The 18,192-nt window shown below is 45.6% G+C and overlaps 1 protein-coding gene across 1 annotated transcript in view; it reads right to left on the minus strand.

Moving 5' to 3' along the window:
• Positions 1-518: 518 nt before the first annotated feature.
• Positions 519-18,192, minus strand: part of PSD3 (pleckstrin and Sec7 domain containing 3) — a 95,888-nt gene continuing 78,214 nt past the window's right edge. Inside the window, exons 14-17 of the mRNA XM_009286236.2 lie at positions 14,960-15,117; positions 13,927-14,071; positions 10,185-10,328; positions 519-4,060 (exon numbers count right to left, since the gene is read on the minus strand). Of these exons, the coding sequence (XP_009284511.2) occupies positions 3,848-4,060; positions 10,185-10,328; positions 13,927-14,071; positions 14,960-15,117 (660 nt within the window). The 3' untranslated portion in view covers positions 519-3,847. The remainder of the gene's footprint in view (positions 4,061-10,184; positions 10,329-13,926; positions 14,072-14,959; positions 15,118-18,192) is intronic.

The raw sequence follows: 18,192 nt of genomic DNA on the forward strand, positions 1-18,192 counted from the left end.
TCTCAACACGCAGGCAGAGGCTTTGCCTGAGCAACGGTTGCATGCTGCAGCAGGGAGGATGACAAGGTGGGATGGCACCTCCCTGCAGCACCAATGCAAAGGCTGACTTGCATGCACACACGCTTGCAGTGGTCTGCCAGTTAACTCCTGCTTGCACTGAGCACCCCCAGAAAGCTGCAGGCTGCTCCGCTGATACCAAGCTCAGGTGCTTGGTGGGTCCCAGAGGAGGGCTGGAATCAGCAGAGTATCCTTACATATTGCAATGGAAGCTCCTGAGTCACTGAGGTCAAGCATTGATCTCTGCTAAAGGCAAACATTTCAGCAAAGAAAGGCAGGGTACCGGGTTCCATACAAAGCTATCTGGCCAGACTCTCAGTGGTGCCACCCAAGAAGATGCACTGCTGAGACGTCCTGAGAACCTGCTCCCACCTTTTACAATAGAAGGGAAAGGATCAAGCCCACGAGCCCTTTCCTGTGCACGCTTTATTACAAAATCACTCAGCGGGGGGGGGGGGGAGAAAGTTACAGATGATCCTATTCCCAAGGGAGTCCAGAGTCCATAGGCATTCACAACAGGATCACCTTTTTCTCTCTGCCTCTGAAACGTGCATTTTCACATGGGTGCCTGGGATGCCTAGAATTTGTAAAGCAATGGAGCGAAATGGCATTAATTAAAACTTGAGCAGAACCTGACAAATTCTCAGTAAACTAATCTGCATGCCTCAACAGTCTCAACAAGAGTGCTCCAAGCTCAACAAATGTTTAATGGCTAAAAAATGCAGTGAAAAACTGCATTTTCTAAGCCCAGATGAGACTTAAAAAATGTACCCTAATGTGTTTACAAGTATACACAGAAATAGAGAATAAATAATGAAAAATGAAAAAAAATTTATCATTTTTGCAGTTCACTTTTTGACTTTTCCTATTGCTTCAAATCACTTCCTCTGCAATGACTTTGAAGAGGAATTATCCAGTTTCTGTGTCAAAGCTAGGAAATGCATTTTACAGGAATAATTTATTTTTGAGCTCAGCAATTTAACCGCAGTCTACAGCAACCAGAATATTTTAAAAGCCAGGAAAAAGAAGTTAAATGTCACCTCTTTGCCGTTTAAAACACTGCACTCCATAATCGCAAGAGGTTTGCTGGGCATGTTCCAGCCTGTCTTCAAAAAGCTCATCTAGACAACCTGCCCTGACAGCCAAGCAGGGCCCATTTACAAATCTGCACATTTTTTTTGTTTCTTCTGCATGCTTCCTAACACTGTATCCAAGACAGCACAAGTTTTCTTCTCAGATGTGCCTCTGGCATTCCCTGAATGAATTTCTTCTTCTCCCTCTTCTGCTTGTTTGTTTTAAGCCACCAGAGCATGATGAACAGCTGCAGGGATCTCCTGGCTTTGTTTCCCCTCCATGAGCTGTTGATCTACCACACTTGATTAATTCAAACAGTCCCTCCCAATGAGCACTATCATGCACCTGTCTACACTGAGTCTCCTAACACAGCCTGCTGCACCACATCACTTGGGCTCCAGCAGCAGGAGGCATCTCTCTTCTTCAGGAAGAGGACTGAATGTTTGCTCTACTGTAAGCATGCACAACTTCTAAAGCCCCAGCACTTGAGAAGCGCTGATGGTTTCTATTCAGGACTCTGCAGTTTTTAGCAACGTTGCCAGGGTTAGGGGCTGACTTCCTGACTTCTAGCATGGAGCGGCTATGCTCAGTGGCAGATGCCAGATGTGTGCGCATCCCAACATCACATGTGGAAACAGTCCCATCTGGTTTTGCTGCTGGTCTGCAACTGCAAGGATCGGTTTGCTCCAACACCTCCCGGCATCTGAGAGCACAACGTCTTCATTACAGCCAACAGTGAGCACAACACCAGGAAAGCTGTTGCACAGTGGTCCTCAGTGGGGGAGGCAAGTCATGAGGTGGCTGTTAAGGTCCTTCTCTCTTTGATCTCTCCCTGTCCTGCTCACTGAACTGACAGTTCAATAAGCTAGATTAATTGACTTGGACCCTTCAGGAAGTCTGGCAGAGCACAAATCCACTCAGGTGGTAATTTTTTTGATGTGTGGCCCTTTGACTATTTGGGCTGGAAGCACCAGCACATCTCTAAACAGTCCTTGCATTGATCTTGACATTTCTTTATGCATTAAGAATTACATCCATCAGGAAGGCTGCCCTGTGCCAGGCACAACAAAAATAACAGCAACAAACAATTTTCAACTGGTCTTCAATATTACCTCCTGAAGTGCTCTGCAGGAAACGCCAGTTTGGTTGTACTACTCTGCATAGGGGAAGGGCGAGGCAAAATGGGAGAGACCTGTCCGAGCTCACCCAGTAGGCCAGTATCAAACTCGAGATTAAAACCCAGGATGTTAAGTAACAGGCAAGCCAGCGCTCTCTGCAGGGCCATGATGTCGTCCAGGCAAGAGGGACTGGGAAATGAGGAGGAAAATTTCAAGCAGGAAAATGATTTCTACAGCATCTTTCTACTCCCTGTGCCTGAAGACCGCTGGCCACCCCAAGGGTCTGTGGCACAAACAGGGGGCTTTCAGGTATGAAAAAGACACCATGGTGGTGTCTCCCTGTCCTGCGCTCCCCTCTGAAAGCCTGGTGCAGGGTACACAGGAGCTGCAAAGCGGGCTGGTTCCCTGAGGGTGGAGGGTAAGATCTGCAAAACCTGGGGCTGCCTTGTGCTGGCCTCCAGCCACAGAGTAGCCAGGACGGCATCAAACTCTGGCTGCAGCGAGGACAGGTCTGTCCCCTTCTCTGGTCTGCACCAGCCTCTTCCACCTACATGTGAGCTAAAGCAGGAAAATGCAGAGCTGAGGAGAATCCCTTCCTGAAAAGGCAAAGTGCTTTGTCACTAGCAGAGAAATTGCAAACACCTATCTGTGCACACCAACAAGGAAACTCCTGGAAGGGGGAGCATCGGGGCACAATGTATCATAAGGCTCTATATAGCAGCTAAGTGAGAGCGTATAGTTAAAAACTACACAAAGGCCCTTTGTCTTTAAAATACAATGCTAATGGCTGACATCTACAGCAGCCTCCTCCACAAATAAATTTAAAGCCCAGGTTCATTCTGACTGGGTAATCCCTAATCTCCCCGACCTCAGACAGCACGGGTTTGGATACCCCCCAGCCTGCTAACTCAGGAGAAGACTCTGCTTGGAAAGAAGCAAACAAATTATTCCAATGCTGTCATCCCAGCATTTCCAGAGGTTTCCAGGTTTCATTCCTTCGCACTTGTGGGTCCAGGGTCAATGCAATAATGATAAGCAACAGTGACTATTTACTGTAGCACCCGCTGCTAAGTACCAGTACCAACATGCTCTGCATTGTCAGGAAACCAGTGTTCCCAGCACCCTAGGCTCTAGCCAGCCTTCTGCAGCTGCCCATTTGCACAGCTTTTCTCACAGCTACAGCTCGCATTCACAGCACTGCAGCATTTGTCCAGTTACTTTCCCACCCACCACGTAAATAAAGTGACAAGTGACTTGAGAGATGAAAGCCACGTGCCGATGGGAGGAGATAAACGGGGAAGAGACAGAATATACGTCACAGCGCTCTACCCCTCCCCCAGCTCCTTTAGAAACAGAACAACACAAAAAAGTCCTGATGCTTCAATTGCTAAATGATAAATTAACAAAGCAAAGCAAAGCAGGAGCAAAGACATCTCCCACAATCTGCACAGAAACAGCAAAATATACAATAGAAAATGTCACTAACACCCCATTCAGGCAGATGCACTTATTTTTTGTGAATGACAGGTTATTAAATGAAAAAATTTTGACCACCGGTACTTTGCTGCATGGCTGTTCCCCTAGTTGTCATTTCCACCCTAAGTGACCTTCTGCTTAATGCTGGGTGTTTCTGGCCTGTAGTCCTTCCTCTCCGAGACATTGCGCTTCACCTTGGCACTAACTGGAGACTCCTGATTCAATGAGGGACTCGAGTGGGATTTCTTCAGTCCTGGCGCATCGTTCTCTCCTCCACTCAGCAGCTCCTTCACCCCTTCTTTCAGGAGGCCAACGTAAATCTCATAGCGATTTTTCTGGGAAATGAAAAGAAAGGCCTGAATCAGTCTGGAAGAAATTCTACAGAAGCACTTGAGAGACCGTCTGCGTAACAATAGTTTCTGCTGGCCTTGAAGGCCAGAAGCCTAATATGGATGTGAACAATGGTGCCTGATGTGGCCATGAACAATGGTGACTAATGTAAATTACACTGTACAAAAAGGATTTCAGGCAGGCTGAGCCCAGGGGTGCTGTGCAATTAGAGGCAATCAGTTCTGCAGCACACAAATCCTGGTGCTCTGCTGAACAGTGGCTCCCAGATAGTTGGAGTGCATGGTGACTTCCGAGTAACAACACCAAGAGAGAGCTTGCTGACCTTAGTCACACTGAGTCATATTCTGTGCTCACACATATTGAGATGTTATGGGCCCCACGCAGGCATGGAGATAAAGTGCAGCAAACTAAGGGACAACAAAAATCCTGTTCTGGTTGGCTACAGCTCTCCCCTGCGATCCTCCACGCCCGCCAGCAGGTCCTGCTTTCCCTGCTTCAGCCCACAGGGGAGAAACCAGAGCAGGGTCCTGCTAAGCTCAGACTGTACCAGCTTGGCCACCACTGAGCCTGTGAAAGGATGCTCTGCAAGGCCAGACCTTAACAAAAAGGAGCAGATGAGAGGGCTATGACAGCAGCACGGCATGTTCCCCTGACAGGGCCACTCATGGTGAATGATGAAGTTTGCTCTCTGTCCAGACACTTGTATTTTTCAATTGGAAAAAGTTCACTTTACTGTGCCCCATGCCCACTTGTTCTGTTCCTTGTCTGGAGCAGAGCTTTCCCTCTCCCATGGGAAGATTTCGCTCTATGTGCCACAATAACATCTTTCTGCACAGAACATCTCAGCAACCAACAAAATGAGGGTACATTAACCGAAGATCCCTGCAGAGCCTCAAAAACAGAAGCTGGGGCAGGAGGTCCTGAGAACAGAGCAACCCACCTCCTGGGATTTGTTTAATAACCTGCCCCTGACATATCCACTAAAGACGTGGTGCAGGCATTGTAATTAAGGTGATCTCAGTGGGCTGGGGGCCAGGGAAGGAGGACAAACATCCATACTGATTGTTAATTTATTCTTTGAAGTGACAGAACAGTTGCCAAACTATTATGTTTCTGACAGAGGAAAAAGCGTTTAAGAACAATTCTTCTAATTTATAATAAAATAATAAGTTCTGGTAATAACTCTTATTCGAGGGCAGGAAGTCAAAAAGCTTGGTAACTGCTTTGAAGTGTGAAATATAAAGGTAAAAACAAAAAGGAGAGAATGTGACTGTGTTTCCAAAGAGTCCTTTGAATAAACAAAACTTCACAGAGGAGGATCGTAAAAGAATCCACCTAAAAATTAAATAAAAAAGCATTCTTCTCAATTCCATATCTGGAGCTCCAGTTCCACAATGTGAGAGACAAACACGTGAAGCAGGTAAGATATGTCATTCAATAAAAAAGGAAATGGAGAAACAGCAAGTAGAACCCTGATGATGATGCACTGGGCTGATGAATGATTCATCACACAACGAATGGGACACCTCTGCAAAAGAGAAGGCAAGCCAGTGCCCTAAGCCTGGGATCAGCATAATATTCATCAAGGGAGAGAGGGACTTTACTGCCATATGGACTTCTGCTTTTTGTTGGTCCAATAACCACCACCAGGGTCACAAGACCTAGCAATCAGAATGGAAATCCAGGACCAGTTTCTGCCCTGCATGTCTGCCAGCGCCCATTTTGCCCTGGACTTTGTGGGCCCATGATTTCTATCGCAATTAAACAACGCACTTGGGAAGTTTCTATTTTGATTTCAACTGCAACAAACCTGCTCTTTTAGTGATCTGACATTTGAAGCTAGATATTAAAGCTGGTGGAAATTTTTCCTTAAAAGAAATTAATATGGAAAATTCTGTCAAGAAAGTAAAAACGCAAAAGTTAAAACCATTCAAAAGCTTCTGCAGCATTATCTCTGAAGACTGAATGCACATAATAAAGGGGAGATGAGGTAGCCACCCATCAAATTTCTGGCTTCACCTCTCACCTGACAGCACTCAAAAGATCTCTCTCAAACCATAAAGTTGCTGCAATGAGCAACCATCATCTGGAGCAGTACTTCTTCAGACAGCAAGCAAAGAGGAAATGTTCATTCCTTGGTGTCTACAAGCAAACACATCAGCAAGTAGAAATGCTCCTGGCTGCATCCCTGAACAAGGACCAGGCACCTCCTGGTTCACCTCCCCTCAGAAGGAAACACCATCTCACTTGTCTTTCATCAGGAATGAGAATGAAGGGAACACCGGTGCGTGAACAAAAAGGAATTATAAGGGCCTACACAAAAGGAATCTGGCTTCTTCCTTCCTAACGGGACTATGCTGCTTCCTTTGGGACTTGGAGGCCCTTTTGGTGTGCTTCTGGAGATGTAACAGCATGGCCTTTTGTACACGGATGCAAGATCTGGCCTCCAGTCTCAGCCTGAAAGAGCCAAGTACAAAATACTGCCTTCACCTGCCTCTTGCCCCTTTACTTTGACCCCATGCAGCAAGGTCTGTCACCAGCTCCTGCCTGACCCTGACAGAACTTTGTTCTGAAGGGAAGGTGAGGAAACCCCAAAACTGGGGGAAAGTTTCCATTCAGGATTTGCATATAAGCTCACCTTTTTTTTTTTTAACTGCCTATTGATAGTTCAACATGGCCTGCGAAATCTGTGCCAAGTGTGAAGGTAACACAGCATTGCACAGCAGCACCTTGAATCACCATCTCTCGCACACAGCTGAAGTTGGTGCTACCACTTGCCTGCCTAGATAGGCATTCCTGCAGTGCTGATCATGTATCTGAACTGCACAGTTCAATTGATGTTCAAGACTCTCACTAGGGAAGAGGACATCTTTTGTTTCCTGGGCTGTACTGGTTCTGCTTTGTACTGATGTACCTGAGGAATATTTCTCTAAAGACCGTCATGATAAAATTGACGGAAAACAGAAAAAACCCACAACAATCTCTTTCTCCATCAACCTTTCTAAAATCATCTAACACTCCAGCCTACATTTCATCCTAACTCATCATGCTTCTAGAAGTGACAGAAAATAAGCTTTGTGTCAAGGACCTGAAGCCAAGAAACTCTTTGCTCTCCCAAGTTGCACAAGACCCCCTAACAGAGTGGAAGTGTGCGGCTTGCTCTGTACGTCCGAGTGCTATGTTCAAAACTGACATTGTGCCATTGATCACAACCCTTTGATCTCAATTGTTCAGCCAGTTTCCAAACCACCTTACTGTCGATTTCTTAGTCCACAGTTTATCAGCTTGTCTAAGAGGATGTTAGAGGAGACAATGTCAAAATCCTTGTTAAAGTCAAGAGCAAACAACATCCACTGCTCTCCCCTCATCCATCACACCAGACTTCTCACTGTAAAAGGCTATGTTGTTAGTCAGGCATGATTTCCTCTTCATAAAGCCATGCTGATTACTCAGAATCACCTTCTTGTCTTTAATGTGTTTGGAAGTGATTTCCAGGAGAATTTGCTCCATCACCTTCCCACAGATGGAGAAGCAGCTGACCAGCCTGTAGTTCCCTGGACCTTCCTCCTTGTCTTCCTTGAAAACAGGAATGACATTTGCCTTCCTCCAGTCCCCAGGAACTTCCCCTGATCACCATGACCTTTCAAAGGTAATCGAGAGTGGCCTTGCAATGACATCATCCAGCTCCCTCAGCACTCATGGGTGCATCCCGTCAGATCCCATGGACTTGCGTATGTCCAGTTTAAATATTCCCTAACTTTATCATACTTCACCAAGCATAAGTGTTCTTTGCTCCAGATTTTCCCACTGGGCTCATGTATTTGTGACTGCTGAAGGCTGGTCTTACCAGTAGAGACCCAGACAAAGAAGACGTTGAGTACCCTGGCCTTTCACTGTTCTTTGTGACCAGGTCCTCTGCCCCATTATGGGCCCCAACTAGGGTCCATATTTTCCCTAGCTGTCCTGCTGTTAACATACCTGTAGAAACCTTTCTTCTTGCCCTTCACATCTTTTGCCAGATTCAACTCCACATGGGCTTTGGCTTTCCTAAATGCAATCCTACATGCTTGGACAGTATCTCTAGTCCTCCTGTGTCACCTGCCACTGCTTTCACCTCCTGCACATTTCCTTTTTATGGTGGAGTTTTGCCAGGAGCAACTTGTTTGTCCATGAAGGCCTTCAGCAATCTTTGCTTGGTTTCTTGCTCGTCAGGGTGAACCATTCCTGAGCTTAAAGGAGGTGATCCTTGAAAAGTGACCAGCTCTCCCAAAGCCCTCTTCCCCCCAGTGCCGTATCTAATGGGATTCTTCCAAGCAGTTCCCTGAACAGGCCAAAGTCAGCTCTCCTGAAGTCCACGGTTGTGATCCTACTTTTTACTTTGACCCCTTCTTTCAGGAACATGAAGTCCAACATCTCGTGGGCACTGCTGCCATGGTTGCCCCTGACCTTCATATCCCCAACCAGTTCTTCCTAGTTTATAAGTAAGAGGTCCAGCAAAGTGCCTCTCCTTGTCTGCTCCTCTGGCACCTTAGGAAGTTGCTGTCAATGCATTCCAGAAACGTCCTGGATTGCTTGTGCCCTGCTATGTTGTCCCTCCAGCAGATATAGGGGTGGTTGAAGTTCCCCATGAGGACGAGGGCCTGCAAACACAAGGTTTGTTCCAGTTTTCTGAAAAAGGCCTAGCAGACAGCCACCACAACGACACCCATCTTGGTGTGCCCACTAATCCTGACCCACAAGCTCTCAGCTGGCTCATCACCCTTCCTTAGGGAAAGTTTGATGTGTGCCTGCTACTCACTCACATAAAGGGTGACTCCCCCTCCTTGCCACACGTCTGCCCTTTCTAAAAAGCCTGTATACATTCATGGCAGCACTCCAGTCATGTGCGCCATACCATCACCTCACTTCAGCTGTGTTTTATTGATTATGTAGTCTCTCCTGTTCACATCATTGTGTACCCTTTGCTTGCCAATCCTGTCCACCACTTCCTCATTTGATTGTTGGTCAAATCATTTCAGGTATGTGGGATGTGGAAGAACAAACTGGCCAACTGTGTTGCCTATACAAAACAACAGCAGAACATCTATGCAAAATACCTCAAGCTGACCATATGCAATGCAGCCCAGAGCTACAGCAAAGTCAAACCCAACACAGAGCTTACAACCTTCTGCAAAAGCAAAAGTGCATAACCAGTCAAGCCCAGGAGTAAAAAGAGCTCCTCCAAAAGAAACTCATATAACACATGGCAGGAGGCTTCAGTTCTGGAGTGTTACCTCCAGCATCTCCTCTGGTGGTCTCTCTGACTTTTGTCTTATCTGGTCTTTCTCTTCCTCAGACTATGGATTTTCCTTGCCAGGCAGCGCCTATCTTACAGTAGGATCCTTTCAGACCCAAGGCAACATTGACTCGCAGTTCTGGGGAAAAAAGCTCAAAGGTGCAGCCATGAAAAATACCAGGCATCTCCTGGGTTGCCAACCCCCTCCCACACAGCCCTACAATGTGGCAGACACCATGATGGATAAAAGCTGCTGTCAGATACTCAGAACAATCTCCTAATGCAGCTGCCTAAGTTGCATCACTCAATCCTGTGATCTTTAATTCTACCCTTTTCCTGCTCGTCCTGACATCCAGCTCACTGGTAAACAACACAAATGGCTCTGATGAGGCATACCTATGACAATAATTTTAGAAGAGCAGTTCCTTCAGAACGTACTGATGGAAGACAATTATCATCATCTGCATTACTGCAGAATGCAGTCATTCCATAAAGACTGAGGTAGGCAACACACAGTCTTAAAACATGAGAGAGTTCCTGCCTGAAGACTTTATCATCTCTTCAAATAGATACATCAGGCAAGGACAGAGAGTCACATTTTTATCCTCCATTTTACAGATGAGGAGCTAAATTCATGGCTAAGGTCACAGGAAGTCCACATCAGAAAGAGGAGTCACATCCCGGCTTCTGGGATTGCTGTGACATATCTGTCTAACAAGAACATACTCCTTGGTGAAGTAAGGTGAAAAATGCAGAACATTAGGACTGTACCCCAAGTATAAGATCAGCTGCCCCATCCACACCCAAAAAGTAATAATGTTTCCCATACATACCTCAAACTCCAGATAGTGGTCCTTCAGTTTATAATCATCTACTTCCTTGCCTTTGAGCTTCTTGTCAGGAGGATAGGAGCGATGTTCAGCAAGCTCAGTGGAGATCTGCTTCAGCTTAGCTTCATGGGACTTCAGCTGTTCATCCTTCAGAAACACATTAGGCACTTAAGTGACAGAATCCAAAATACTCGATAAGCAAAGGAAAATAGAGAAATCCCTGTACAGTAATACCAAGTAGTTTCTTTTTCTTTCTCTCTTTCTTTCTCTCCTTCTTTCTTTTAACTAATTTTAATTAGATTGATAAGGTCTGTTATACTAGAGCTCTGTCTCTCAAAGGCACCCAAGCAAAGTGGCCAAGTTTGCAGAAAAACTCAGCAGCTAACAGATGCCACTGGGAAGGATAGCAAACCTGTCATCCCTCGCCTTGCTGAGAGCAATGGAAGCAGCCTGCTGCAGAGCATTACTGACAACATGACACTTCTGCTCTAATACATTTTTTGGCAAATTAATGAAGGCTGTTGTGTATGCAGTCAGACCAAGGGCAGAATGAGACAGGCGAAGACCCTGCCTCAGGTCTTTGCAATGTAAAAGTAGTTCTTTCCAGGACAGAAAGGACAGAGTCAGGGCCCTTCCTTCCATTTCTGCACTACCAAACACTCTCTGGTCTGCAGTTTCTATTTGTTCAGAACAATACAACGCATCCAGAAGTGGAAGGGCTGTCCAATCCCCAAAAGGTATCTCATTTTGCTAAGCTGCTACCAGCTTTTATCCCACTGTGCAGTTGGAGAAAGTGAGGAGCTGCTACTCCCCCTTTCTAGGCAGTTTCCTTTATCATAATCCCAGGCCCACTCACTTCCTCCAGTCCATCTGTCAGCTAACCTTCCCTCAGCTCAGAAGGTTTCCAGCTCCTGCAGCATGGCCTTCTGGCCGTTTCTAGGCTTGGCTCTGAAAATATGTTTGAATTAGGTAAGTCCAAAATATAGACATGATCATGCAGATCTCAGTGACGTAGCCAGAGTCGTAACAGCAGCTAGTACCCAGCTCAGCTCCCGCATATGTACCTAGCCTCAGAAGAAGAGATAGCTGCCAGTAGTTGTCCCCCAGTGATGTGGTTGCGCAGCTTGCAGCTTCAAGCCTAGCTTGGACATGCCTGCACTGCACTGTGAGTCACACCAGGAACTGAGCCTCTCAGCTCACTAAGCTGGAGCCATGGAAAAGAGCAGAAAGGGGGAAAACTTCTGCAGAGGATGATAGTTGAACCCCAGCTAATCTTGTGTTTCAACTCTTTTGCAAGGGAACTGAAGAAAGAAACGTGGGATAATTTGCCTCCGCCTATACATGGTAGGGCTCAAACCGTTCGCTATTGGCTGCCAAAAATTCTTGTTGCTGTTAGTAACTACCCTGGATCTGCTTGCTCTCTCTATTAGTACCTAAGCACTCTTTACATTGTGCTGAATCCCTGGTCCCAGCGACATCCTGTTGCAGTGAGTTCTACAGCCTGATGACAGGAGGTCTTTGAGCAGCTATTAATTTGGCACTTGTAATTTCCAGGGCAGCAGCCCTTTGGAGCTTTTGTGTGTGCATGCACATTCTCAGAAAAAAAGGAGAAAAAAAAAAAAAACCCTAGTAGATCTTTTCTAAAAAAAAAAAAAAAAAAAAAAAAAAACCTTGCTAATAATTAAGTTAATTTATTCTTGTTCAACACTCAATGAATATGGAAAAGAAGGATTGTCTCATAACCTTCTATATCTTAAGACTATTCAAGTACCTCTCCCAAACTACTTCCTTCTAAGCTAAACAGACACAATTATTTTGACCAAGAGATTTTCTACTTCCAACATACCTTGCTAAGAAGGTCCACAATTTTCATTTCTATCTGTACTATATCTTCCAGGATTCATCTCAGAAGAGTCAAAAAGAAAGCACCGATTTGCCGACAGTTTGCAGTTTGAAAAGTCACACTGAGTTAAGACTTCGAGGCAGTCAGTCCCCCTCTCTCCTCCACACTCTAGACTGGTTGTTCCTTTATATATAGCTTTGTCACATCCCTCTTTGGTTGGACTAACCAAGATCAGACACTGATCTGCTTTTGAAAGCAAAGTTGGTACAATGATCTTGCACAACCTGTTATATCCAACCTCTCTCCCTAACCCATGTTAGGTTCTGACTGCATCCCAACTTCTGCCTGACCAGGAACAGGCCCTTTGAAGAAGTACTGTCCATCATGATTCAGCCCACAAAATCCTAAACAGCAACCACAGGGATTTGACAATTCATATTTTTTTGTCTGCCAAATGAGAAGCAGCCTGCTGGCAGCTTTTCCACACTGACAGATAAAAGCAGACATGTTTCTGCTTGCCTTTGAATTTATCTGCTTTGAACACTTAACATTCTTCTGCCTTTAGCTAAAACAGCTTATCTTATTCCACTTTTCGTGTCTCCCCTTCTTCGAGACACAAACCACAGGGCTGTGTCCTATTTTTCTTCTTTCTAGATTAAATGGAAACAATAAGACTAGGAAACAACGTGCTAAATGGAACAATCGCACAGAACAACGATGAGTAAAAAAGCCTTTTTTGGTGACTGGGGGTAAATTATTGAAGCCCTATACAGTATTTTAAGGTAGGTATGCATGAGCAAAAAGTGAAGCGACAAGGATGAGACAAGTTAGTATTATTCTGTATGAGACATGTTTTAAACTTTAACCCAGAATTAAAGATGGAAAGTCGGTCACCACATTGTAAGAAGAAAGCCTACCGCCACAGAGAGGGAAAAAGCAAGGGCGACATAAAAAAAAAAATCACCCCCTTAGAGAAATGCAGATTATGAGATAGTGGTTTCTAAGGAGTGTTGCTAAGCTATGAAGGTGGCAAAAATTGCATTTAAGAAGCAATCCAGCACGGGCAGATGACTTTAAAAGCTACAGGAGGTTACTCATAAAGTATACACCTAGGATTGGGATCCATCACCTCTGCCACCCTGTCAAGCTGATAAACACAAACAGTATCGTGTTCATGCCAGTGCAGGAGAAATTGCAGGCATGCATCACAGCTCCCAAAGTACACACATCTATGGGCGCAAGCATCAGACGCAGCCAGTCTGAAACAAGCAGAAGTAGGTGGTTTTTCATGCAAGAAGTAGTAGAGCTGTGAAACTCCCTGCCACAGGATGTCGTGGAAGCTAAAAGCTTATGTGATCACAAGGGGAGACCAAAAGACGTTTATGTAAGAGACAGTTTATAAATATACATTAAACAGGAAATCCCTGAGCTGATAAGGGTTGGAGTCTGGAAAAGTATTGTGGGAGAAATATAATTGATGCTTGCCTGATGCATCAGCTTTCACCTTTTATCATGCCAATAAGCCAAAGAGCAGGAGTATGTCCACTTCTTCTGAAATGAGTGGCAATAAACACTCAAATTAAAAAAAAATCCAGTCAGGCAGTATTTGAAATGTCCTCTGCAGAGCCATAACTGTGGTATGAAAATTCTGTATCTGGTACTAGGAACACTGGTGATTGTTTCTTTTCTTTAAAAATATAAAACAGTTATATTCAACTCTGCTCCTTCTCTCCCCCCACTTCAAATCTCGCATCAGGAAATGAGCAGAGATTTACCATGCAAGCCTCCTCCTCCTAGGAATGCTAGTGGCAACAGCCACAAAACAATGACAAGGACCACTGTCCAGTCTCCAGCCAGCCAGAGAAATCACCATCACCTACCCTCTATATAAAAACAGCTCACCTGAGATAGCTTTGTTGTGGTGGCTGGCAGGAGTGGGCGACTGAACTTCTTCTGAGAGCCAATTGCCGCTGGAAATGGCGGTGCAGAGAAGACGGCAGCCACACAGTTAATCTTGTTGATCCAGGTCTGCATTTCTTCTTGGCTCCTGGGTAAGGAACACATATTAAGCACTTGTTGACTCAGCCTCCTCTATCTCTTTCGCACACCTTCAATGGCATTTTAAAAGCGAGAATAACCAGAACTGGACAAGTCTTAAGAGTCTGCTCAGTCTTCTGGTCTATCATTGCAAGTGGTTAGTGTCAGGTATCTCAGTCACAGGCTGGCTCGTGATTAGGTCCATAACTCACCCTAGCACGCATCTTTTCCTATCACGCACCAATCCAAGTGACACAGGCAACAGAGCCAACCAATGCCCTGATTCAGATGTGTCCTAAGGTCTCAGCTGTGCTGGACGCCACAGATCTCTAGGAGGTTTGACATGGATCTCAGCAGAAAAGTGTTCATGCACAAGACTGATGCACAGGTTTTTAATGTCAGAAGCAAAAGGCAGGTCATCTGTTCTGTCTACATATCACAGCCTGAAGAACATAATCAAATTATTCTTGTATTAAGTAGTAACTTTGTTTCTGACCAAAGCATATCTTCTAGAAAGACATCTGGCTAGGACCTGATGACATCAGGAGACAGACAATCCAAGACTGCCTTTAGTAATTTGTTTCAATGATTAATCACCCTGACGGTTAAAAGTTTGTGCCTTGTTTCCAAATCGAATTTCCTGCGGCTTCAGCTTCCAGCTGCTGCATCTTGTTATGCCCTTCTCAGCTAGATTAAAAAGCCTCTTAAAACCTGATGTTTCTTTCTCATGAACTACTTGTGCACTCTAATCAAATCACTACTTAATCTTATTTCTGATCAAATAAACAGATTGAACCTCTTAAGCCTCTCCTTTAACCTGTCCAAGCATGAATTTACCCCTCCTTCAGTACTGCTTTCTTTCCTCAACGATTGGCACAAATCAGAAGAAACCACTTACTGGGCTTGGAAAAGCAGGACCCTCCAATCTGCTGTTTTAAGCTTGAGAACATTGGGTTTCTTCTCATAGTCTGTTGCCTTGGATGCCAGCGCATGATGCACACTAACTGCATTCTTCAGATCTTCCTCTGACAAAGCCTTTTCTGGCTTATATTCATCCTGCAGGAGTTAACAGGGGAAAAATGGCATCTTATTTCTCCATGTGCTACTCCTTTTTCCTTAACTTAGAAAAAAACCTTGTTCCATAGTCACGAATAGTATTAAAGTATGTGAACTGAATGCAACCTGACTTGAGCACTTGTGGTTTCCACTACCTTTAACATCTTTTCCTTTCTCTTTCTTTTTCTATTCTGATCTCTTTACAAGGGAGAGAAGTAGCTCCACTACCTGCTTGACAGGAAGAGAGGTAAACAGGAAGTATTTGACTATCACAACAGCTGTGGACTATTTGTCTTCATTTCAGGAATCCTTCATGGCCAGCTCCCCACCTCCACTGCTCAGCTGCTGGCTCCTGCTTGGGTTCTCAGCCTCCACTGCTTGATTTTTATTTTTCTCAGACAACTACCTTTGTATGTCCTCCTAGGCAGGCCCTCACACAGTGGAGAAGCTCTGTTTCGACAAAGCAAATTTAGTAATCTCCTTTAAATCTCTCTGCTCGGGGTCTGCAAATGGCAAGCACAGCACCATCCAGGTTTTTGACACAACAGTACCACTCCTAACACCAAATGACAAAAGCAGGGAGTCAAACTCCTCTGTGTTGCAAGGGTCAGCCTGGGAGCAGCCTTTGATCTCCCCAGTGACAGAAGCTGGATGAGGGCACAATCATGGTGTAGCCACAAGTTCAGTTTAAAGCCCACCTGACTATAAATGGCTTGCGAAAGCCAGGAGCTTTTTCAAGGAAAAGTCACTTGCCAGCAATGCTGCATACACAAAGTTTCTTGAAGGAGAGGCCAAAGCAGCCTGCAATTGACTCCATTTCTCCCCCTTAGTACGTCACAGAAATCAGTCTCATCTGAAACACCCACCAAGGGAGGGGGTGTGACAGCTGCAAAACAGAGGAATAATTCCCTGCAGGCATGATAACTATTGATCCCTCCTTGAACACAAGAGTTACAAGATAGGGTTTAGCAGGTAACAGAGTACAGGACGCAAAGCACGTGCAGGGACAGCACTAGCTTGAACACCCACTCCGGAGAAGAGCTGGTTAATGTGCATGAATTGGTTTACAGGGCTTATCTGGCAGCACACAGACCAGGGTTGCAGCCAGAGGCAACTACACCGCTGCCGAAGGCATCTGTGCTCTCGGCCAGGCTGGGTTTGGTCGGGGCTCTCCAGGATGAGTTTCAATGGATGGGGAGTCACCAGCTCCCAGAAGGGAGGACAAAGCATCCTGCTCCTCTGCCACATCTCATCCTCCCTCACAGAGGTCCAGCTAGTGCAGGCCCAGAACTTGCTGCTGCTCAGACACTTCACCGGAGGAGATGCAGCTAACCAGCAATACTGCCACAGCACCACGTCCACTTGGGGCCAGACAAGGGCACAACCCACGACAGATCTGGCAGGCCTAGCAGAAAGGCAGAGCACTGCTTCACAGATGACCAAAGGATAGCCTTCAACCTAAACATCTGTGACATAAAGGGTTTTCAAGGTCTGGCATTAAGCAAAGCCAAATGTCCTTCCTCTCTCATAGCTTGAGTCCCAGCGAGCTTTGGAGGGATCTCCGTATCATGATGGACTTTGCCTACTCCCACTTAGGGCACTCTCTAAACCTTCAAGGAAGATTTGGGAAAGTCCCTAGCCAAAGGACAAGAACTGGAGGAGGCTGTCCAACGTCTGGTCCAGCCACATCTTCAAGATGAAGGAAGCAAACCCCCAGGTCAAGCCCCTTCCTTCATGGGTTCAAAAGCTGATTTATTTGGTGGTAGTTTTGTGGGAAATGCCCAGCTCCACTGTCCAGGGAGACTGGGAAAACTTCAGGGCCAGGAAATAAACTTAGACAGCCCTCAGAAACATGATATTCTGGCTTTCCTCAAGTTACTGCCTAGAGACAGTGTCAGCTATCGCCTTGGCTGTTGCCTCCCAGACTCCTCTGTGAGATGCATCCAACGTCCAACACCCGCTCTGGTGTCTAAACCTGTTCCAGAAGAACTCCACATTTGGGCAGTCCCAGAAGCAGTCCTGGCTGATAATCCTTGCTAATCCCACCGGATCAGCTGGCTGCAATCTACCTTGACAGCTGGGGCTCTGCCAGCTTCTCCAAAGGCACTGATCAGCATACCGGAAATGTCTCCACGTAGTGGGCCAGCCTCAGAGAATGCTGGAAGGATGTGAATGTGCTGTCAAAATTCCTCCTCTAAGGCCTCCAACTCTTTTCAACTGGCAGGGAATGCTAGGGGAGCAGGAACATCCGTATCTCCTATGCCATCAAGGACAGCACGTGCTCTGATGTGCTGGTGTCAGCATGGAGGTTGAGCTGAAATGGAAGGCAGCTCACTAAAGTTAGACCAAGACAGTGGCAAGAAATATATGAGGAGCCAGAAAGGAACTGTGACCTTTCTATCAACTGAAGGCCAATGTGAGTACTGCACACAACGCAACGACATGCTGAATCCATCTTTCTCAGACTCCTGGAGAATGACTTTCCCACATCCTGCTGACCTGGAGTCAGCATATTTCTAAATCTGTTTTTGATAGACCAGAGAATGGCATTTGGCTTTTTATCAGTCAGTGTACCGTGGGTGGATATCTCCGCTCAGTTGCATGTGACGGCTGCAAAATTCTCTTTCAGAAAGCCTCGTCACTGAACACTTTACATCATTCTGGCCTTTCTCTCTTTTTTTTTTTACATTTTAATAGAGGAAACACATTTGAGAAAAGTTATATAAAAGTACCTGAAAGCCCGCAAGATTATAAAGTGCCATATCAAAGAGCGAAGATGTTGCAAACCTCACAGAAGAGCCCAAACAAAACACGAAGGTCCATGTCCTGCACTGCTTGCTCAGAAACAATTCCTAGCAAGGAAGCGAGGTCAGCCTTATGTCCTCTCCTTATAAGCCTCTCTTCTGTACACACATCACATCCCATGTCAGTCTATTGAAGAGACATTCTGTCAAGCTCCTACTTTGCAATTTCCTCTTGCTATGAACAGAGGGCAGGAAATTAACCTTGGCCTGAGGATGCCCAGAGACAGGGCCAACATCCCAAACACGTCAAACCTCTCATTTTATATAATAC

Source organism: Aptenodytes forsteri, unplaced genomic scaffold (assembly GCF_000699145.1).
Source record: "Aptenodytes forsteri isolate BGI_AS27 unplaced genomic scaffold, ASM69914v1 Scaffold412, whole genome shotgun sequence".
Taxonomy (NCBI): Eukaryota; Metazoa; Chordata; class Aves; order Sphenisciformes; family Spheniscidae; genus Aptenodytes; species Aptenodytes forsteri.